This window comes from Perognathus longimembris, chromosome 6, assembly GCF_023159225.1.
Source record: "Perognathus longimembris pacificus isolate PPM17 chromosome 6, ASM2315922v1, whole genome shotgun sequence".
Taxonomy (NCBI): domain Eukaryota; kingdom Metazoa; phylum Chordata; class Mammalia; order Rodentia; family Heteromyidae; genus Perognathus; species Perognathus longimembris.
In genome coordinates this window covers 73,477,878-73,500,956 of record NC_063166.1, presented here as the reverse complement: position 1 = coordinate 73,500,956, position 23,079 = coordinate 73,477,878, and the positions used below count along the sequence as shown (strand labels likewise).

The 23,079-nt window shown below is 50.5% G+C and overlaps 1 protein-coding gene across 3 annotated transcripts in view; it reads right to left on the bottom strand.

Annotated features, from left to right (window-relative positions):
• Positions 1-17,195, bottom strand: part of Plcg1 (phospholipase C gamma 1) — a 32,359-nt gene extending 15,164 nt beyond the window's left edge. For 2 of the 3 annotated variants that reach the window (XM_048349324.1, XM_048349325.1), the window contains exon 1: positions 16,391-16,672. In XM_048349324.1, coding sequence (XP_048205281.1) covers positions 16,391-16,607 — 217 coding nt within the window. In that variant the 5' untranslated portion in view covers positions 16,608-16,672. Of the gene's footprint in view, positions 1-16,390; positions 16,719-17,168 lie in introns of those variants that run through there. The other variant, XM_048349327.1, reaches the window with a different exon arrangement.
• Positions 17,196-23,079: the final 5,884 nt, after the last annotated feature.

Genomic DNA, 23,079 nt, shown 5'->3' with positions numbered 1-23,079 from the left:
TTCCAGTCTGGAGGCCAGGCATCCTGCATTCCTAAGCCCCCCAGTGGTCACAGCTGGTCTCTTGTATTTCCTTAAGGAGAAACCAACATGGCTAGATGCCTTCTGAGGCCATCAAGCCAAAAGAAAGCTGAAAAGGACCTGGCAGCAGTGAGCTACTCCACTGTGCTCCTGGAAAGCACTCTCCCGCCTCCCCAAACACATGCAGTGCGGTCCTTTGTCCTGCTATCATGAGGAAGAGACTCCCTGGTCAGGCATGTCCTGGGCCTTAGAGCAGCTGGGAAGGGGAGGCTGAGCCAGCCCAGTGTGGTCTGGGGGCAGACTCTCTATGGGTCAGGAAGTACCCTTCCAGAACTGGGAGCTTGGGGAGCAGAGAACTACTCAAAGAAGAAGACTGAAGCCCCAGCCTCCTCCTCCACAGTTTCATTGGAGACCAGTGCTCAAGCAAACACTGGAGGGAAGAGATACTAGGAGCCTGCTCAGGAGACAAGGGGGTGAGAAGGAAGAGCTCTTTGAGGACGAGGACTGGATTTCACAACCAGGGAGCAACCTAATGTGCACTGCACCATGAGGACGAAGCCTGGAGGCTCATCCCAACCTACAAGGGCCTTGCTCACCCAGCCTAGCCTGTCGGGAGCTTTCACACACTGACTCCTTCAAAACTAGAGTTCCATGCCAGGCTTGGGAAAGGCCTAGGCAGTGTCATTCCACACATGGCTATGGGAAGGCAATGATGAGATAAGCTGCCAGGGGTAGTGAGGGAGGCCCAGTTTCTTACATTTAATTTCCCGTAAACCGATGGAAAGACTCAGCCCTCCCTCCACGAGAGGCTCTGGAACGAGAGACCACTGTGCTTGTGCCAAGGACCAACATCACATGCTTCACAGCTCTGCGGGCTAAGAACCTTTGCAGAGGTCAGGCTGCTTGATGCTCCAAGTGGAATCCTGGGCTCTGCTCTGCTCCATGCCTGATGAAAATCTGCCTCTTCACACGCCTTCAGAAAGCCTGTCCTGTCCATCTGCTTCCTAGAGCTGCCAGGCCTGGCAGGGAGGACCATGTGGCTCTCACATGGCAGCTGTGAGGCTCTCATAGATCTTTGCCCCTGAGCGAAGGACTCCCTTACCTCACAAGGCTTCTGGGAAGGCCTTATTGAGAGCCCACTGCCTGTATGCCTGGTATTATCGACAGGGGATCTATGAAAGCTGACAGCAAAAAAGGGAAATATAGCTTCCTGCTGGGTGGCACGAAAACCTATGAGAGCAAAGCCACAAAGCAGCTGGCATTGTCCTCAAGGCAGCCCCAAATGGAGCCTCTCAGGAAGGGGGCCACGGTGTTGGGGGAGCAGCAGGACTCCTGAGGCTTCTTAGTCCTCATGCTTATATCAATGTGTGCAGATGTGCTCTAAGTCAGAGGCTGCTTTCTGAGTTTGTGGCATACTATCTGCATGTTCCTACGTCTGGGCCACACACCACTGCCCCCTCTCCCCCCCCCCACATAATAGGATAGAGGAACGGGAGACAGATGAAAGCACCAAGACCAAGTCTGCTGTCTGCTCTGGCTCACTGTGGGGTAAATGAAGGCATCGGGTGAGGATGTACTCCCCATTTCACACAGACACCACATGGAAGCAGCAGTTCTGGCCCACCCCACTTCCGCAACCTTGAATTGCTTTGAGTCTTGGTTTTCAGCACAAACAAGTGCGCTTGCTCCCAGCCCTAAGCACTGAGGCAGAATTCTACAAGACTGGGTTTTTTTTTCTTTTAAAAACATGATCAGTCCTTTCTTTCTTCCTCAGTCTGGTGACAGGTTCCTGGCTTGAGACCACAAAGACCAGAGATCAGCACTTACTCAGAGCAGATGATCTGGACTTTTAGGACATGCCACTGTCCAGTGACAGTTGCTGTCCTTTTAAGAGCCTGTTTCCTCATCTGAGCCACAGAATCCCAAATACTTTTCACTTTAGAAGCTGTGAAGCTAGACAGTTCTCTGTGCTGGCTCAGCACTTGCTTCCTACTGTAGAACCTGATTCCTACCCCTGGGATAACACAAAAGCTACAGCTGGGTGGGCAGAGAAAGGGTGCTGTCAAAGGTACAAGCTAAATGGCAGCTGGCCAGCCTGGAGCCTGGGAAAGGGGTAGGACAATGAGGACCCATCTAAATGCTTGGCTCCTCTAAAGGCAGGGCAGCTTCCTGTCTTAGGCTCCCATTCTCCACCCTCTCCCAGACGTCGGGCCAAGCTACAGGGCTACCACCAGCTCTCCTGCTGAGACCAGTTGGCCAACCATCCTAGCCAACCACTGCAGGGAGGTGGACAGCAGCTGCATTCTGTAGCGCAAGCAGAGTTCCAGCCCAGCAGGAACCCTAGAGAGAAAGGGAATTGCAAGGGTGGAGCATTAAGTCTTTTATGTAATTCCTCAGAGCGAAGCCCCTGGGAGCCTGCCAGTTCCTCCCTCAGGTTAGAAACAGGTGGTCCCCGGAAAGGTGAGGGAACCTGACCACCGAACCCAAGACCTTAGACTCAAGCTTCTTGGTCCTAGTGTTCTCTGACTTTCAACGACTTTCTAAACAGCTGCACAGATCGCCTCCCCCGATCTGGGATCACAGGACAACAGGAGGTGAAGCTGGGGGCACCCTTCATTTCCATGCCTGTGAGGCAGCAGAGGGAGAGGACCAGCCCCCCTCCCCAGCCAAACACCTGACCTAGAAGAGCAACAAGGCTGGAGTTGGCATGCAGCCTCTTTCCTACCTTGGTAAACAGGAAGAAGCTATTCAGATAGCTGGATGGAGGTCTGTGGGCTCCCTCTACATGGACCTTGTACTGTGATGACCTAACTGTTTCAGGTTGCAGCTGCCCAAGATTCTTGCCCATTACACAACTCACCTACAGTTCAGATTCTACAGGAATCTTCGGAGAAAACTGAGTGACTAAAAGGTCTTATCTTGGTCACATAGTGGTTAATGGCAAACTGAGGCCCTCTTCGCTATCCCACAGCCGCCTTAGCCCTGGACACTGAGGATATAGAGAAAAAGCAGGGAAGTCACCGCACGCTTCATGCCACCCAGCACATGGCTTATCGACACCCATTTCAGAAGTGGCAACAGAATGCCTAGACCTCAAGAAAGGGTAAGGGGAGGCACAGAAGTGGAAGGGCAAGGGTGAACAAATGCAGCAGTGGTACTCACTAGACACTGTGTGGAGAACCAACTATGCAACTTGTGGGAGGGGACGAGAGGAAAAAACTGACAGAAAGCAAGGGAAAAGGTGACATTGTCCAAAAAAAAAAAAAAAAAGTACTCCTTACCTGACTTATTTAGCTGTAACTCCGTTGTACATCACATTTATAATAATAAAACAATATTGTTTAAGGAAAAGAAGCCCAGCTGAGTGAACTCAGAACCTGAAGAGAGCTCCACAGTCATCTGTGAAGTTTATTCATTCTTTCCATCATCCTATCAGTTACTAGGGCCAGATTCCCTGTCAGGCCTTGGGTTGGGCCCTGGGGAAACAGATCAATAAAGCATTTGAGTTCCGGCCCTCAAGAAAACCCCTGCCTGAGGGAGGAAACAGATGGGGAAGCAGATAACTATGAAGTCATGAAAGAGTGGAACAAGGGGAGATGTGTGTGTGGTGCTGAGCATGTACAAAGGGCCTTGGAGGCAGGACTGGACCTCTCCAGGCATGAAGGCCAAGGCATCAACACAGGAGAGGCAGCCGGGTCAGTGTCACGGACGAGAGAGGAGGGAAGTGGGCCTATACTGGCCTTCACCATCAGTGAAAAGCAGCTTTCCCCAACTTCTCTGCTCAAACCCAGACAACTCACCAGGTAGCCCAAGGGTCAGCCTCTGGGCCAGGGGCATTGTGTTTGCTGGCCCTGGCTACATACAGGGGAGAGGTCAGGTCCCAGGACTGTCCAGGATCTCAAAAGGCCCCCCACAATGCATCAGAGTACTAGGTGTAAGTTGCTTTCTATCATCATCTTTCCTAACTACAATTTCCTTCCTGCCCTTGATTTCTCCTACAGAACCTCACCTGGTTTACTAAACACTGGCCATCATCAAAGATCAGGCCAAAATACCTCTTCAGGTATTTTGCCTTCTTCCTAGTCAGCATGAGCCAATGCCCACAGCTTTAATTACTATGTATACACAACTCACAAAATAAGTTCTTAAGCTTCTCACCCTACAACCCAACTACCTACTTCCTATCCCTACCTACCTGTCCATCTCAAAATTACCCTAAAGGCAACCCTTGAACCAAACTGTCTGTCATCTCTTACCAGAATCATGCCCCTTGGGTCAGCTAACAGCACTACTATTCAAACAGGTGCACAAATTTAAACTTCAGAATCACTTTTTCTATCCCTGCTCTCTCATTAGCCCTCCAACATTACCTGCTGCCTTAATCATTCACAACTCACCATATTCACTGAGAAGTATCATGCTAGGTACCTCAAGCAACCTGAAAATGGGAGAAAGGATTAGATTTGTGCACAATGCTAGACAGTTCATGTGAAACAGAATCCAAGACAAATGTTCTGAGAAACACAAAGGATGAGGTAGCTGGCTGTGCTGGTGGGAAAAGAGGTACAGTAAGAATGGCATTTAGCATCCCATCATACCTTGCATTTTCACTTTGATAAAAGCGTTTTATCATTACAAATAGCACCATGTAAGGTATTGGGTATTAGGGTTTCCATTTTCCAAGTGGGGAAGCTGAGCCTACAGAGGTTAATGAAGTTACAGGGGAGGTAGTTGAGCAACAACAGTTCAGAGTCAGGACTATCCATGCCCTAGGTTTGTGTGCTGTGCTACCCCAGAACCCCTGTGAGAAGGGGCAGAGTAAAAACAACACAGACAGAGGGGAAGATGAAAGGACTCCAGGCTGCCCTGAGACCAGTAGTGACTGCAAGTGTATTTTAAGACTGTCTGACTGTCTTTTCCACTAGAGTGTACTCCTTGAGGGCATGGACTGTGCCTACTGCCTTCACTACTTCACATTCAGCTGGAACTTAACAATACAATCAGTCACTGCTGCCAGAACTGCTCCTGCTCACTAGATAAATGGGCCCTGTTCCCCACAGCCCAGAACACCTGCAGGCCCTTCTTTCTCTCGCAGAGAGAATGGAATGGGTTAGGAGGAGTAAAGAAACTCTAGGGGATCTTTCCCATGAAGAAATAACAAGGGCCTGGAAGTAAAGTGTGGAGACAAATGGGAGGGGAAAGAGCAGAGGCCTCTGATTTCACCCAGCCCCAGCCCCCTATTCTCTGGTTTCTTGAGAGTAAAGGTGCAGCCAGTCTTTTTTTTTTTTTGGCCAGTCCTGGGGCTTGAACTCAGGGCCTGAGCACTGTTCCTGGCTTCTTTTTGCCACAGCGCCCCTTCTGGCCGTTTTCTATATATGTGGTGCTGAGGAATCGAACCCAGGGCTTCATGTATACAAGGTAAGCACTCTTGCCACTAGGCCATATTCCTAGCCCTGCAGCCAGACTTAAATCCCTAACATTGAGTAAACATTCTCCAAGACGGAGGCAGTCATCAAGTCAGAGGCCTCATCCTGTTTCTGTGTACCCCACAAGGCTCTCCTATTTTGGAGCCGCACGACTCAGCCCTCAGCATCTGGTCACATTCCTTTTGCATCATGCCAGCCAAGTCACACCCCTGTCACTGATTTGCTTTCTAGTGACACAAGCCCCTGTGAGTGATCTAGTCTTTGATTTTACCCCACAGCAAAACTTACAGCCATCCCCAAAAGCCCATCTCAGATGTTTTAAACTCACCTCCCACTGAGTGCCGGTAGCTCACACCTGTAAGCCTAGTTACCCAGGAGGCCAAGATCTGAGGATCGCAGCTTGAAGCCAGCACAGGCAAGAAAGTCCTAAGACTCTTATCTCCAATTAGCCACCAAAAAGCCAGAAGTGGAGCCGTGGTTCAAGCACTAGAACACTAGCCTTGAGCAAAAAAGCTCAAGGACAGCACTCAGGCTCTGAGTTCAAACCCCAAGACCAACACACACACCAACACACACACACACACACACACACACACACACACACACACACACGCACACACACGAGATAGCTGCCTTGAGATTTCCCCCTCCTAGTTTTAATTACCTAGAGTTCTACCTTCATGGGAAGCTTCTTGCCCCACTTCCTCACCGGCACACATTAAACGCAGCAGAGATTTATGATTCCAGGGCAAGCCAGATCTCAGAGCAGAGACCAGCACACCCTCTTAAGAGCCATCTGGCACCAGGTACTCTGATCATCAGAGAGAATGTTCTCATGTCAACCCAGGCCTCCAGGGGGGCCTCTCTAAAATCCCTGACCCAGCAGCATATGCTATCTTTTCTTACCTCCCTGGCGAGCATGCTAAGAGCTCCCAAGGAAGACCACAATCCCAGCTGTGACTGACAAGCCAGCATGAGCCCTGTTACATTCAATTATCATTGTAGGTAGAGGAATTGACTAGGGAAGGAAGAGGAGAGCTGCCTCCAAACGTGGAACATCAGGTGGGACAGGGAGACAAAAGGTGGGTCTGCAGATCCTTGGAAAAGCCTGTTAGCCCTGTCCCTGTCCGGGCTCAACCTTCCAGATGAGGGAAATTTCATCTCTGCTGACCTGCCTCTAAGCAGGCTCTGGGACTTGTGGCCACCTGGGGCTATTCCCCCCTCTTCATTACAGTAAGTCACCCTGTAAAGCACAGATCCATACTCTTCAGGCCTTAGGCTGACCACTCATTCAATCCAACAGGGCTAGAATTTCTCTACCCACATACCCACACCTACATGGCCAGAACTCAAGGCCCTATTCTCATCTCACATGGGCAAAGCCACACCAAGGACACATGATGCTCAGGTAAGAATGTCTTCACCCTCAATAGTCATTGTCATTTTTTCAGGATTTCAACCCAGCCATATTGCTAGCGACCAACAAAACAGGAAATCAACCCAAGAGAACACTCTGCCTGGACCAAGGAAGAATCAGATCCTACACAAGTGGTCAAACTTGCCATGAACCAACCCTCCTCACTAGTTTGGCCAGTGAACTGAGAGGGCCTGGAACTTCAGGAGAATTTACTCTTCAGTGTCCACGCCTTGCTCGCAACCACCTCAAGAGCCTTTGTGATCTTTTACTTAACACTGGTGTGCCAGCTAGTCCTTAGGAAGGGACCCCCCCCCAACCCCAGCAAGATGGGCTGCTATAGAGAGAAGGCCAATTCCATCTCCTCTACAGCACTTTACGACATCACTGTCTCCTCTCAGTGCTGACTTTCATGGTGTGTAGCACGTTTGATTATAAGCACTGTAGGATCAAGGACCATCCAACTCCTTTTCTTGCTCCCCAGCTCCTGTGTCACGTCTGGTCTCAGTAAAGGGGATGCCAGTCTTCTTCAGAAGACTTTACTCCATTTACTCTGTATTTCACTCTGACTAAAGCTAGGGCCTCAGGCCAACACCAGGAAAGGCCAGGGCAGGAAGGAAGCAGCACAGCCTATACACAAAGCCTACATGTGGGCTTTAAAAAGGAGCCCCACCCTGCTTCCCCCAGGATAGTACTGGTTCCTAGGAGGTGGCCTGGGGAGAGCATAAGGACGTGTGCCCAGGGACATAGTCAATGCAGTATGTCAAAGGCTAGCCCAGCACCACCTGAAAAAGTACTTGTCTTAGAAGGAAAGCTATGGCTCAAGTGGTAGGGCATGAGCCTTAAGCAAAGGAGCCAAATGAAAGCAGCCTGGCCCTGAGTTCAAGGCCGGGTTCAAGGCCTAGTTTCAGCATGCATGTGTGCATGCGTGTGCTTTCTCTCTCTCTCTCACACATACACAGAATCTTGAAATAAAGGTGCAAGGATATTAAGGGTTGAGCCAGGAATGCAAGTAAAGACTCTCTGTGCCTGTCTCTTGGAACTACCACCTTCCCCAAAGAACCAATTCTACTGTTCCCACTGCCTCTTCTCCCAACTCAACTGAACTCAGGGACACAACTTCCACTCATGCTTCTTTCCTTGTTTTCTGAGGGCCAAGCATAGTCCCTACAGGTTTCTAGCACACTCAGCAAAGGAGTTCTGGAGTAGCATTGATGAGAGGCAGTTAAAGGCTCTAATTCCAAGGCGATGGTGGAATTATGGCCACAACCTATCAGATCCAGTGGACAGCTCAAGTAGGGACACGGATGTTAAGGTGAAGGCCAGTAGATTACACAAAGCTACCTATTTCAAAGACACCACTCTGCTCTGCCTTGGCAGTCACACTTATTGTGCCCATCCATTAGTCACAGAAAGCCATCCCTCCCTCCCAACTGCCATGTTCTAATACTGCCTATACTGTCCAGAGGACTGAGGTTCTGCACCACAGGGCTGGACCAGAGAACCAAGACTACTCTCCAGGGGTGGTGGTGTGACTTAGGTGGGCACATGCGTGCAGCCTAAGGGACAAATGAACCTCTGTTGTCAGCTCTGTGGATTAGGGGTCTTCTGTCATTATAGCATGTCCATGCCTATCCCGACAAACAGCAGACTTTCTTGTTTCAAATTTCACAGCATTGCTACACCCTGTGGTTATTTTATTTGCCTGGCTGTTGATGTTCTTTCTGGCCCTATCCACCCTAACTTTATGTTCATTACTAGACTTCACAATGCTTACCACAGTCAGCAAATGCCAGAGTGCAAAGCCAGGGACAAATGATGTTTCACTTGTTCAGTGAGCCACCAAGGCTTTTTGTTTTTTTCTTTTTAATGAAAGGGTATCGTTATGAGATTGTGAGCAAACCATGCTAGAGATCTGTGGCCACTGGGCATGAGTAGAGGCAGGAGCAGTCACATATCACTCAGCCTAACTTACAGCACCTAGACCCCCAAGACATGTGTGATGAACAAGTGAAAGAGCACACAAGCGGGAGATCTTAGGAGAGGCCTTCTAGGAGGCTCTGGAGCAGGTCTGAGTCTCCTGCAGAGCTCAGGTGGACTTTGACCATAAGCCAGTAGAATCAAGTCCAGAGGGTAAGGCCCTTTCTGTCCTCCTTGTGAGCTATTACCTGTGCTACCCTAGAGGGGGGTGTATTTATGAGGAGGTATTTCTGGGAAGGCCCAAGCATCTTGATGAGGATGTCTTCATAAGATGAGAGCAGGAAAGGCTCTGAAACAGATGCAATGACTCGAGCTTGTCCCCAGATGCAAGCCTTTGCTGGACAAGCACATCTGGCCAGAGAGCAGCATAGGGATCAGATATCTGTCCAAATTAACGAAATGTCTAGTCCCATGAAACAGTCCATCTTATTGTCACTTTCCCCAGAGTGGAAGAATAAACAGAAGACTGAGCAGGAATCAGAAATCTAGGCTCTGCAATGAACTTGCTATGTGATCCCACCCTTGGGACCTTGGTTTCTTCCTCTCTGAGGGAGGGAGGATAATAATTACTACCTTCCCTGGATTCATGGAGCTATTGAAAAGCTCAAACAATGCAATGGATGAGAAAATGCCCCATGAACTCCCAGTGCACTACTGAAATTCCAGATTTTTTTTTTTCCTGATGCTCTAGTTGTGTACAGATTCAGGAAGAGGATAGAGAAAACAAGTAGGAAACAGACTCCTAGTCAGGTTGTTAGAGCAGCCACCTGTGACCATGCCTGGTGGTGGAATGAAGCAGAGCTCTGTAGTTTACTAAAGTGAGAGTAAAGCAAAGGAATGCTTGAGGGTCACCTGAGCACCAGATGCTGTGCTAGGCACTTCTCCTGAAATCTCCCACATCTCAAACACAATCTCACTTGATTAGCATTAATACAGAATTCTGTGAGGAAGCAATTCTTTTCACCTGAAGATCAGTTGATAGATTAACTTGCCCCAGGGTCACAGGAAAAGCAGAAACTGGTTCTAGAGCATCCACTGTTTCCAGAACACAGTTACCACAGAGTGGGACTATCTAGACAACACTGGGACCCCTCCTTGCCCTCCGGGAGTCCTGCTATTTATTACTTCTGTTTACAGATTTCCCCCAGGGCAGCCCTCCCAGAAGTTTCCCTTGCTACAACACTTCACCTGGAGCACCAGAATAATCCTCCTACCCCACACCCACTTCCCTGGGGGGCTATCCACCTCAGGTTGGCTTCACTTCTGACACTGCTCTTAAAGCCACATCCCATAGGAAAGGGCATCCAGTGAGAGGAGATGCTGTGGGTTAGAGGGGATGGGTGCTGACAGGGACAAGCAGAGGAGCCACACCACCCCGGGCTGGGCCAGAGCACTTTTGGGAAGACAGGGTCTCCCCATGGCTTGCTCATATATGTAGAACTGGTTTAGAAGTAGGCCAGTATGATGTTTGTGCCCACAGGAAGGCAGCTACTTTCAGCCAACTGCTCTGCCTCTCTGCAAATGCCTGCATGAGAAAGAGTCTCAACCACACAGCTTCTAAGAGTTTTGTTGTTTTTTTTTTTTTTGCCAGTCCTGGGCCTTGGACTCAGGGCCTGAGCACTGTCCCTGGCTTCCTTTTGCTCAAGGCTAGCACTCTGCCACTTGAGCCACAGCGCCGCTTCTGGCCATTTTCTGTATATGTGGTGCTGGGGAATCAAACCTAGGGCCTCGTGTATCCGAGGCAGGCACTCTTGCCACTAGGCTATATCCCCAGCCCGCTTCTAAGAGTTTTGAGAGAGCATGTGTAGTCTTTTGCCTTGAATCAAAGGGTTTAGTAGGCACCATGAACATAACAGACAGGTCCCCTCTCTGTCCCTCAAGGCCCTCCTGGGGACTCAATTCTATTTCCCCGAGGTCAATTCCACGTATTACTCCCATACACCCACCACACTTAAGGCCAGCACTTTACATGAGGATTCGCATCAAATTCTCACAAAGACCTGACAAGAAATGCAATGTGCTACTACCCCCGCTTTTATATATGGCGAGCTGAGGTAAAAAGTACATGCTCAAGGTCACAGAGCGAGGAAGCTGAACAGGACTTCAACCCTCATTTGTATTCTGAGCTCACAGCTCATATGCTGATTGACGAAATTCCAGTGTCTCACCTCTGCAGGCTAGGCTCCTTCCTTCCTATCTGCCCCTAGTGTGTCCTGGCTTTGGCTCTGGCTCTGCAAGGTGCCCTTGCCTGGGCCTTCATCAATGCTCCCCAACAAAAAGGCAAGTCAAAAGCCTCTGCTGACTCCAGTACTGATGACATGGTGATTACGAAGCACCACACAGCACAGCACACAGGTGGCCCTCCTCCTGAGGTTGTCCCCAACTATCCCATCTTCACCTCTACCATGCCAATGGTGTTCCCAACCTCTGCATGGAGTGACTCCCAGCACCACAGAGGCAAACACTCAATCAATGTTATCTCCCTGACTCTATATTCAGAGCCCTTGGCACAGACCTTCATAGGGTACCTAACACACAGGGTTATAATCTCACATTTCCACAGCTGTCTCACCTAAGAGTTCCTCAATGCTACAGATCATCGGTGCCCAAGACCATGTCTTATTCATCCTTAGAATCCTCAGTGCCTGGCTCTGGGCAAATAAGAGATGTGCAAATGCTTACTGAACAAATAATGCCCCTATTCTAAGGGGCCACCTGAAGAAAGCGTATGGTTAGCATTTGTAAACCCTGACCCCCTCTCTGGATATACACAGAAGACAGAGTCCTGGGAGGAGCTGAAGGTCTTAAGATTGATTCCTAGCACTTGGTGTGCTCAGCTTTGCTAACCATCTGTGAAGCCAGCCTTTTTTCCAGGTTCACAGGAAACGGTATCAGCTGGATTGGAGGGCCTGGAAACACATACACTGGGGCAAGCCTGAGGTGCTGAGGAAACACTGAGTGATCTGACTTCCTCTGGAAAAATCACAGTCAGACAGGAAACACACAGGCAGCAGGGATGGCTAGCTCTGAAGATTCAGACACATGCTCTTACCATTCTCCCACCACCAAAGGAACCCTTGATGATATCTGCCTGGCACTGTTGACCAATTCTTAGATCAGGCTTTTGGCATTCTCCTCCTTCCATCTAGAAAGTACGCACAGCCACAGGGGTTATGCCTAGTCCCAATACCATTCCCTCTGAGCCCAGCAGCCCCATCAAGAGCAGTTAGCTGTCTTGTTCTGCCACTGTCCTCCTTCAAAGGTACCACTCACAACTGCCATTGGTTAAGTTTCTCTGAAGTTAAGAAGCAGTTTCCACTCAACACCTAAGAAGGCCTAATGGGTCATCTAGAAGAGTACTGATTTTGTTTTTATTTGTCTGTCATGGGGCTTGAACTCAGGGCCTAGTCACTGTCCCTGAGCTTTTCTGCTCAAGGCTAGCGCTCTATCACTCTGAACCACAGCTCCACTTCTGGTTTTCTGGTGGTTAACTGGATGTAAGAGTCTCATGGACTTTCCTGCCCAGACTGGCTTTGAACTGAGATCCTCAGATCTCAGCCTCTTAAGTAGCTAGGATTACAAGCGTGAGCCACCAGCACCCGGCTAGAAGAGTATTAACAGGGCTGGGAATATGGCCTAGTGGCAAGAGTGCTTGCCCCGTATACCTGAGGCCCTGGGTTCAATTCCTCAGCACCACATACACAGAAAATGGCCAGAAGTGGCGCTGTGGCTCAAGTGGCAGAGTGCTAGCCTTGAGCAAAAAAGAAGCCAGAGACAGTGCTCAGGCCCTGAGTTCACAGCCTAGGACAGGCCAAAAAAAAAAAAAAAAAAAAAAGAGTATTAACAGACCTATCAGCTAAAGATTGGAAGCCCAAGGCCCCCAGAAAGGCCCCTAGAGATGCTCAGCTGGAATCCCCAAAGCACTTCCAGTTTCCATCTGGGCCTCTGTGCTAACAGTGACCCTCAACTAGACAGTCTCATTTAACATGGGTCTCACCACCTCACCAGAAGGCACCAGATGGAAAAGTGTGAAGGCAGAGACTGAGGCTGTCAGGAAGCTTTACCTAGAAATTGGTCTAAGCATAAAAAGTTTTCTCCTAAGAGGCAACACAAGCTACAGGGATCGTAGTCTCCCTGTCACTGGCAGCATAACCCAAGGGCAGTTACCTGGAGCATGGGGAACCCACCAGCCCTGCTGGAGGCTGGGCCCAGCTGAGGAGATGGTACACTGGCTCTGATCATCCCCTGTATTTCATCTCCTCAACTGTGAAATGAGGTGGTACTCCCTACCACCCTGCAGAGTCCTTGTGAGGACTACCAAGAAAACAGGGTGTAAAGTCGCTTTAGTTCTCAGCAGGAAGGCTATAATCACTTTTTATTCACTTAGTCTGAAACACAAAAAGCCAAACACCAGCCTGACTTCTGTCATACCACACACTACTAAACAGCACAAAAGCACTTTTCCACCCACCGCCCCCCCCCCCCCCCCCCCCCCCCGCCGCCTTTTTTTCCCAAATGATGTCAGTCAGTCATGGGCTTGAATTCCGGGCCTGGGTGCTGTCCTTGAACTTTTTTGATCAATACTAGAGTTCTACCACTTTGAACCAGAGTGCCACTTTCGGTTTTATGGTAGTTAACTTGAGAGGTAAGAGTCTCACGGCAGCCCTTCCTGCCTGGGCTGGCACTGAACTGCGACCCTCAAATCTCAGCCTCTGGAGTAGCCAGGATTACAGTCATGAAACATGGGCACCTTGCTCCACCCCTTTTTTGAGCCAAACTCCTGCTCTAACAATCAGCAGGTACCACTCCACAGCGCAAGGGTGAAATGAGAATAAGGGCAGAATCAAGCCTCACAGGAACACTATGCACTTGCACTGAATGACACTATCTCCTTCAGGTCCATGGCCAGCCGGAGGGGAGCAGCGCACTTATTTTTGGCTAGGCCTCAGGAGCTGCGTGGTACCTTAACAGAGTCAGCAGGACAAGGCTAAACACCTGAGGCATTTGGGCAAGAGGCCAGGTGGCAGGGAACTGGATTAGCAACCCAATCATCCTTATAGTCTACAGAAGGCAGCTGCAGACTGGAACCCTCAATGGCATGACCCATGAATGGGCAGAAGTGGGACAGTGCTTAAGTGGGATGCTCCACCTGTAAGGTCTCAACTCCACATGGTCTTTTGCCCTGTCTTTCAATCTGGATCCCCTAAGGACCAGGACCCCTCTACATCCTCTGCCTACCCTCCACGCCTCTCAAGTCTCAGTTAGGCAATGAGAAGTTGCACCTTTGCTGACCTACCTTTGGGGGAGGGGAGGGAACTGGGAAAATGAAGTCCTGTGTATTCCTGCCTCCATCCCCAAAGACCTCAGTGAGACACAGCACTAGCTGGTCCCCTTCCCTTACACTCCTTCCTTTGTTCAGGCCCTGACTTTTATATAAAGAAAAGGAAAATCTAGGAGTCAACTATACAAAACTCCCAATACTTTCTGTACAGAAACAGTATTACATGATAGGTGGTGAAGAGGTGGGTAGCTGGGGTGAGACAAAACAAAACCATTTCCTCTCTTTTTCTGAGTAGTAAGCTAAATGAAATGTCAACTGAGTTGCTATCCTCCTCCTCCTCCTCCTCCTCCTTTCGTCCTTATCCTGTCTTAACAACCACATTAGACCACCCTTAACATCCCTAACCTAGGGTCTAGGAAAACAAGCACAATCCATGATTATGATAGTGGTAATGACAATGAATAGCTGTTTATTAAATGGCCATAATGTCTGGGGCACTGCAATATGTCAGCTCACATCTATCAGTATTTATAGTGTGAAGCACTAATACTTTACATCAACTATCTCATTTAATTCCCAGTGAAAGCATACATGATGGAAATACGGTCATCCTATTTTATAGATGAGGAAAACCAAGTCTCCAGAATTGGGAAGTGGCTCGGTGATGCACAACACACATACATGATTAGAATGCAGTTGTGACCCAGGGGAACTCTGTCTGGGAACCTCTGGCCAACACCACCTTAGTAATTGGGAGTGCTGCAAATTCCTTGTCTGTAATCTATTGTCTGGGTGATGTTCCCAGGACTATCTCAACTCTTTGTAGCATCTATCCTTCTTCTACATTAGAATTCATATTCTCTCAAATGAGTAAAATGGTAGACAGGGCATATGGGGACAGTACAACTGCTAGGTTCAGCCGCTGTGTCAGTTCTAAGTCAGATCTGAAGTTTGCAGCTGAGGATGGCTGCCTCACCTCACCACAAGACTTTTCTTCCTCCCCACCTCCGCACCCATCTACGCCTATCTACAGTATACCCAGGAAGATGTGCAGGATCTTCTCTTGGGCTTTCATTTCCTGGTGGCTCCCCACACCACCACCCAACTGGTTTTGAGCCTGGGTCACTAAGGGTTCTTGCAGGCAGCAACCCATAGTTTGAGGCTGCAGACACACCAACTCTTCAGCTAGGGGACTGAAGAGCAGAACAGAGCTGAGTGCCCATCGGCCCACAGTACAGACGCGTGCTAAGTTAAACTACCACTGTGAAAGATCTGGGGTTTCTGAAATATACCCCAACTCCTTCCTCCCACCAAGGACCTCTGCAAAAGTCACCAAGCTCAGGCCTGGCTAGGCAAAAAAAAGGCAGGAAACCAAGAGGAGCCACTCTAGGTAAGGTCCCTGCAACCACCGGACATAGGACACAAAAGGCTAGACCCAAAACTGGCTGCACACTTCCAAGAGGAATCCCTGGCTCCAAGGCACCGGGGCTGGCCTTCCTGAGACCAAGCCCCTTGGTTACCAGCTTGCCGGGACAAGGAGGCCTGGTTCCTTTACCAAGAGCCCTAGTTCGGGCTTTGGGTGTCTGCCCACCCACACAGGCCTCCAAAACTCAGCTTCGGGACAAAAGAAGCATCCAGGAAAAAGGAGCTACTGCCTTCTCTGAGGTTTTTTCCAACCTCAACAGGACCGTTTTCTTTCCTCTGCCCAAGAGGGTGAAGACCAGGCCTGACTCTGCTTCAAAACCAGCCCAGCTCCAACATCTGCTGCTTAAGTTCTGCGTACGGAATCCAAAGGTCCCTTTGCACATGGAGGCCCTCCGAGTTTCAAAGACTGGGCTTTCTGGGGAAAGAGTGGTGGGGAGGTCGGGATCCAGGTTCTCCAGCTGGGTGAGGGTCACTCACCATCCCGGATTCCCCCTGGCCACCGCTTGACAACCTCCCCCACAAAGTGTTAGGGAGTCGAAGCCCGCCCTACACTTCTCTAAGCGCGAATTCTTAGGCCTGGAGCAGGGAAGCCCCCCCGCCCCCGCCATCCTGCTGGGAGAAGGGGGTGTCCTGTCAGGTGATCGAAGACCCGGATGCCCCCCCCCCGCCCCAATGACCACCCGAGACGAGACGGGGGCGGGGCCCGGGCTGAAGGGGGAGGGTTAGAAAGTTTGCCCCGGCGTCGGGGCTCCCCGAGCCGGGTAGGGACCGAGCCGCCCCCGCGGGCGCAGTGCGCGCGCAGGGCTCGGGCCGGGCCCGGCCGGGCCGGGGAGGAGGCGCACTTACTGGCCCCCTCGATCTTGTCGGCGCCACGGCTCCACGTGATCTGGCGCGTCTCCAGCTTGACCTGGAAGGTCTTCCTCTCGGGCCGCTGCGACTTCTTGGAGTAGAACAAAGTCATGACGGTGCCCACCTCGAGGTTGCGGCAGAGGTGCAGCACCTCGGCGTCCGAGGGCGTGCCGGGCCCGCAGCCGTTGGCGCAGGGAGACGCGGCGCCCGCCATGGCTCAGGCGCGGAGATCGGCGGCGGCGCAGGCCCGGCGGGCCCGGAGACCGGAGACCGGAGACGGCGGCGGCGGCTGGGGCGACCGGCGAGTGGAACCCGGCGGCGGCTCCTGCAAGCGGGCACGGGGCGGGGCCTGAGCTCGGGGGCGGGGCGCCCACAGGCCCCGCCCCTCCGCGCGCCGGGAACAAAGGCGCCCGCGGGGAGGACCCCCGCCCGCCGCGCGTGCGCCCCGCGACCCCCGGGCAGGCCGCAGGCGGGGGCGCGCGTGCAATGGCGGCGAGGGCGCGCGCGGCTCACGGCCAGCCCGCCCGTGCCACAGTCCCGCAGTGCTTTCCCGTGCGGCCCCCCGACGAGGCGATCCACAGCCAGTCGGTCACGCACGCAACCCCGCCCACAGGCTGCGGCCCCGCGGCCGACCGCCAGTCAGGCGCGCGCACCGGAGCCCGCCCACCCACCGTCCCGCACAGGCCCCGCGGCAACCCGGGCGCCTCGGCCGAGATGGAAAAGAGAGGGCGCGGCTGCGGTGCGTCCCTGGGACCCTCCAGCTGGACCCAGTTACCTGGGCGGGCTGCCGGCGGAGGGAGCCGGGCCGGGCCGCCTCACACCCGCGGCGGCGGCGGCGGGGGCGGACCCACGCGCGCCCCCCTCCGGGGAGGGTAGGGGCGGGGCCTCTCTCGGATTGGTCCCTGGGCCGTGATGGACAACTGGTGTGTCCCGCCCCCTGCGGGCCGCTTTTGCGTTGGCAGGACCCCCGGCGTCTGTCTGGCCCCTGGGGCCGTTGCGGCCGGCTACGATTCCCCTAATTCGGAAATCCCCCACCCCCCGGGTGTGAGACGTCCTCCGCCCTGTCCCCAGGGTCCCCTCTCCTCCGAGGCGGCTGCCCACACACTGGGCTCTGTTGCCTGCTGCAGGAGTTGGGGCCCTTCTTTGCCCCAGTCAGGCTTGTTTTTTAGGTCTTGTTTTCCATCTCCCTCGGTTGCATCGGAAGCTTCCCTTCATCTGAGCTCAAATAGTGGGCTGGTTCTGAAGGGCCATCTGACTTTTGCTAAAACTTGGTCCTCCATGCAAGCATAGGGGACTCCAAACCTGGACCCCGCTCGGCCCACTGCACACCCCATTCAACGCCTGCTCTCCTCAAAGGGCTCCTTCCACGGTTTTCACCTTCTCACCTCAATGTGGACCCAAATTCTGCAGAGACCTGCTTTTCTCTGCCCTTCCCCAGCTCCTTCCAACGAGGCCAGTGCACTCCACCCACACAAGCCCAGGGCTCTACTCCTCCTCAGACTATTTATCCTAGATCTCGCCTGCATCTGTGCGCCAAACTTTACTCTCTAAAATACAATAAAAGCATCCTGCAACTACATGCATGAAATCCAGCTGCACCTAAAATTGCTTGGCTTTGGAGTTCCGTGGGGCTTGATGGCAGCCTATCTCTCCCACTTCACCTCACACTACTGATCTTCCTCTCCATTGTCTAGTTATAAGCCTATGTTGGTTTTTTTTTTTTTTTGGTGGTAATTGAATAATCCATATCTTTGTTTACCTGAGGCCATTCCCCAAACAGCACCCCCAAACTGAGGACACCTGTAATCATGGTGGAACCTTTCTGACCAATGTTGAGCCAGGCAGCAGCAGAAGACATACTGCATTTCAGAGGTGAGAGGTCTCAAGAGCGTCCAGCTGATAAAAGAGAAAGGTTTCTTGAGATGGATATTTGTGATTGTAGAAGAAATGAATGTTCAGGCAACCCCACCCAGCTGGCCAGTGGCTTGCCTGCATGGCAGAAGCCTCTGATTTCGCCTTTTCTGGTGGTCACTATATGTAGTATGTATTTTGTTTCCCTCAGTGTGGCCCCCAAGAAGCTCAGCATTGAGCATGATGTTGAGGAACTTTGTCCAAAGGGGGAAAGGGTAGCTGAGATGGACTGCCACCTAGTGGCAGGCCTTTATGTGTGGGAGGGATGGGTGAGAGAACTAGAGTTGACCCAATCCCTAGTCCTGAGCTTTAACGCTTGCACATGTGGTCATACCTCATCTTCATAATTACCCAGTAGTCTGGGATGATGGTCTCCAATTTACAGAAGGGGAAAGAAGAGGTTTGGAGAAGTTCAAATGACGGCCCCAAGGCCACATAACAAGTGGATTCTGAACCCAAATATGTCTGAATCTGTGCTTCTGCCTCTGATTCAGGTAAATTCTGGTGGTTAGGAATGAGGTGGTGAGCAATAAACCTAATCAGCATAGGTGAATGGGGGTGGAGGGGGGTAGGGGAGGTGTGCCCAGGGACAGAGTATAGCTTGGGCTAGCTTAAGATGAGGTAGCCTCTGTTACATAAAGATGATTGTGGTGAAGATATGAAAAAGAGCAGGCAGGTCTTTGCCAAAAACCATAGTAAGAGACCTACTGTAGGTGGAGTAGATAAGGAAGACTTTTTTTTTTCTTTTTGGCCAGTTCTGGGGCTTGAACTCAGGGCCTAAGCACTGTCCCTGGCTTCTTTTTGCTCAAGGCTAGCACTCTGCCACTTGAGCCACAGTACCACCTCTGGCCTTTTCTATATATGTGATGCTGGGGAATCGAACCCAGGGCTTCAAGTATACAAGGCAAGCATTCTTGCCACTAGGCCATACTCCCAGCCCCATAGACAAGGAAGACTTCTTTAAGTCTTCAGACTCAGGAGAGGCCTAAAAGATGTGAACAGCTGCTACTATGGATGGGTTGGGGGGACATACTTTCCAGGCAAGGTTAATGGCATATACAAGGTCCCTGAGGCCAGAAAGGGACATCTCACTTGTGGGATATAAAATGCTGGACTTTACCCTGTAAGGAAGGGTAGGGGGAAGGTAACTAGGCCGGGAAGGCAAATGGGGCCCTGCCTGATCTTGTTTATATTCCCAGGAGGTACCCTTCTACTAAGTGTTACCGCTCTTGCGTGTATCTTTGCCAACCCTAGCAGCCTGCAGGCACTCCTACAATCTGTTTCTCTATTTTCCAAGTGTTTCTCAGCATGCAGCCCAAACTTCTTTTTGCTCTGTCATCGGGCCGGCAATCAGGAAGCAGGGCCTTATTTCCTGTTAGGACTTCCAGGCCAGCATCCCAGGCCTCAGGTGCCTCCTTCCACAAAGGAAAGCCAAGAAAAGCAGGGCACGCACAAGGTGTGGCTGGTGTGGGCTTCCCCCAGCTCAGCATATAGATGGGTGTGTAGGCGTTCCTGGCAGGGTACAGCTGCGCTGCCAGAGAGTTGTAGCCCAGCACCCACACAAGTCTACGTCTGTGACATCGCCCAGGCTAGCCCTGCTTGGACCTATTTCTGGGAACATTCCTGCTTCAGCATGCCCTAACTTATATCATGCCTGTGCCTGGCTCAGCCCAACTGCCAACCACCCTGGCCTGTTTAATAACTTCTTAGAGCAGTGGTTGGCATACTGAGATGATGATATAACTGCTTTATCCCTACTGGCTGGTTTCTTCCTCATTACAGCTCTATGAGATAAGTATTCTTTATTATCCCACCTAAGAGAAGCAAAACTAAGGCCCTGCCAGGTGTACTGGCTCATGACTGTAATCCCAGCACTCAGTAGCCTGAGGAAGAGGGAGAGGTCCAGGCCAGTATAGGGCTATATAGGTAGATGCAGTCTTCAAAAACAAGTGAAAACAAGAGATTCACTAAGGTCACACAATTAGTAGGTGACAGAGACAGGATTTAAATACATTCGTCAGGCTGTAGTCCATGCTACATTGCCTTCCATGTATGTGTGAACACTTTATTCCGTATCCTCACCCCTTTCTGAAGTACCTTATGTGTTTCCTGTTATGAGTTGTTCTGTTTTTTTTTTTTGTTTTTTTTTTGCCTGTCGTGGCACTTGAACTCAGGGCTTGAGCACTGTCCCTGGCTTCCTTTTGCTCAAGGGTAGCACTCTACCACTTGAGCCACAATGCCACTTCTGACTTTTTCTGTTTACATGGTGCTGAGGAATCGAACACAGGGCTTCATGCATGCTAGACAAGCACTCTATCACTAAGCCACATTCCTAGTCCCAGTTGTTCTGTTCTTGCGCTGTCAAGGTTGGGTTCTTTGGGACACAGATTGTGGAGGTGGGTAGGCAGCCTGTCTGTTCTGGAATACCCCTGGGACCCAGCCCTGTGGACAGGATGACAGGAAGGAAAGGAGGAGTGGGCACAGGAGATTTAATCTGTAATGCAGGGTGATGACCCTCAGCCAAATCCCTGGGGAACTCAGTCTTCCAGCCCTGGCTTAAAATGCATGTGGATTGTTCTGGTTAAAAGCTCAGCCTCTGCAGATGAGGTGATCTGTGTGGGGGTGGGGGAGAGGGGAGGAGAACATAAAGTTGTTTTTTTTTTTTTTTTTTGCTAGTCCTGGGCCTTGGACTCAGGGCCTCAGCACTGTCCCTGGCTTCTTTTTGCTCAAGGCTAGCACTCTGCCACTTGAGCCACAGCGCCACTTCTGGCCGTTTCCTGTATATGTGGTGCTGGGGAATTGAACCCAGGGCCTCTTGTATACGAGGCAAGCACTCTTGCCACTAGGCCATATCCCCAGCCCCTAAAGGTTTTCTTTTGATAGTTCCACCAACAGTTGGGGGCAAAGTCCTTTCTTGAAGGAGGAATAAGGTGTGCCACATTGCTCTGTCTAGCACGTGTTATTTTCCCCCCTCAGTCCTTTAAAGAAAGTTCTGAGTAACTAAAAGCAAAGAACAAAAATACTGTACTACAGAAATGGAATGAAATTATACAAAGGAGATGGTAATATGGCTCCTCTGGGTTTATATAGCTGCTGAGATTGAGAATCACATGTGGCTGAGTTTCCAGGTAGCCAAAGCAGTAACACTTTTCTGATAAGAGATTCCTTATAGGAGAAAATTTTCTTGAGGATGTTTCTCACTGGGTTATCAGAGCATGTTGTCAACAGATTAATAATAGCACATGCTAACCCAGTTTTCATTTACATGTATACTGGGAGTGTTAATTTAAAACTCTAATTCAACGAAGCTCCTTCCAGAACCATCAATAGATGTTTTTGTAGACTTGCCCCTTTGCTTTACATCGCTGCTTTCTCCTTAGTCCCTCCTGTTACCTGTCTGAGCAGCTCCTCAGCTCAGCCAGATAATTCCTAACTGCTCACCTGAAAGCGCCTTGAACTCCACTCCAACCTGCAGTTTAAGCACTTGGCTTCTGGCCCCGAAATCTGTCTATGGCTGTAACTTAGCCATTGGGCCTCACACTCTTGAGTTCGTCTTCCTGCTTGCTTCCTCACCTGGATGTAATCAGTTCCTCTAGAGTCCTATGTTTTCTCACTCCAGGTGACAAATTCACATCTGGCCGTCACTCCCAGAGGCTCTGCTCTTCCCACAGACCTTTGCTACCTCCCTGTTGATTGGTCCCAGAGAAGCTCTTCAGCTTGGGTGAGGATACTAGGATTGCCTAAGGTCCAGGCAGCACTGAAGGGGAAACGTATGTTTTCCTTCTCAGCAAACAGCCTTGATGCTGTCTCCAGTGCTCTAAGATACAGTGAGGCTGAATCAGACCAAGTGCTCACACAGGAGTAAGGACAAAAGTGGCAATATCCCATGCAGATTTGGCAACAAGGGCCCTAGGGGCAGAGACCCACCTTACCTATTCTCACCAGTGGCTTTGAGAATGAAGAGATATACAACTGAAGACACCTTTTCAGATATGACATGAATACTAGTTTCCACAGTTATTTTGTTGGGAGACTTTTCCAACTCAAATACTAGAATTTTTAGAGATGCATGATGAAAATGTCCCGATGTTCTTGCTTTAAACCATGTATTATAAAGTACCTACCTTCCATTCCAGTTTAAAAAAAAATTCAACACTCTATAAATCCTTGATTCCTATCGATTTTTGAAAAATATGAGACCCACTTTTTTTTGGTAGGTTGTAGGGATTGCACTCAGGGCCTGGGCACTATCCTAGGCTCTTTTGCTCAAGGCTAGGGGCTCTACTACTTTGAGTCACAGCTCCACTTCTGGAGTCTCCTGGGGACTTTTATGCTTGGGCTGGCTTTGAACTGCGATCCTCAGGTCTCAGCCCCGAGTAGCTAGAATTACAGGTATGAGCTACTGGCACCCAGTGAGACCCACTTTTTGAATTAACTAATGTACTACCACCTTCATCCAACTTACTTGGTCACCACAGGTTCTAAAATTTTTTATCAATGGGATCATTATCAGTGGGGCTTTGAGAGTTGCCCATGTTTCTGCAGAGAAGCAATGTGATGTCACTGGGAGTTTCAATCTATCCTGGTTACCTGTGATATTAAAACAGGGGTTTCCCCCCATTTCTTCCGAAAATAGCAGTGATCTCCAGAATAGTCAGTCATTTAAAACATTTTATGAAAAATCTGAAATGTGTAAGTGTAAACAAAATAGTAGAGTGAGATGCTTCTATCATCCAGTTTCAGCAGTTTTTGTCATTGCTGTTATGATGGCTGAG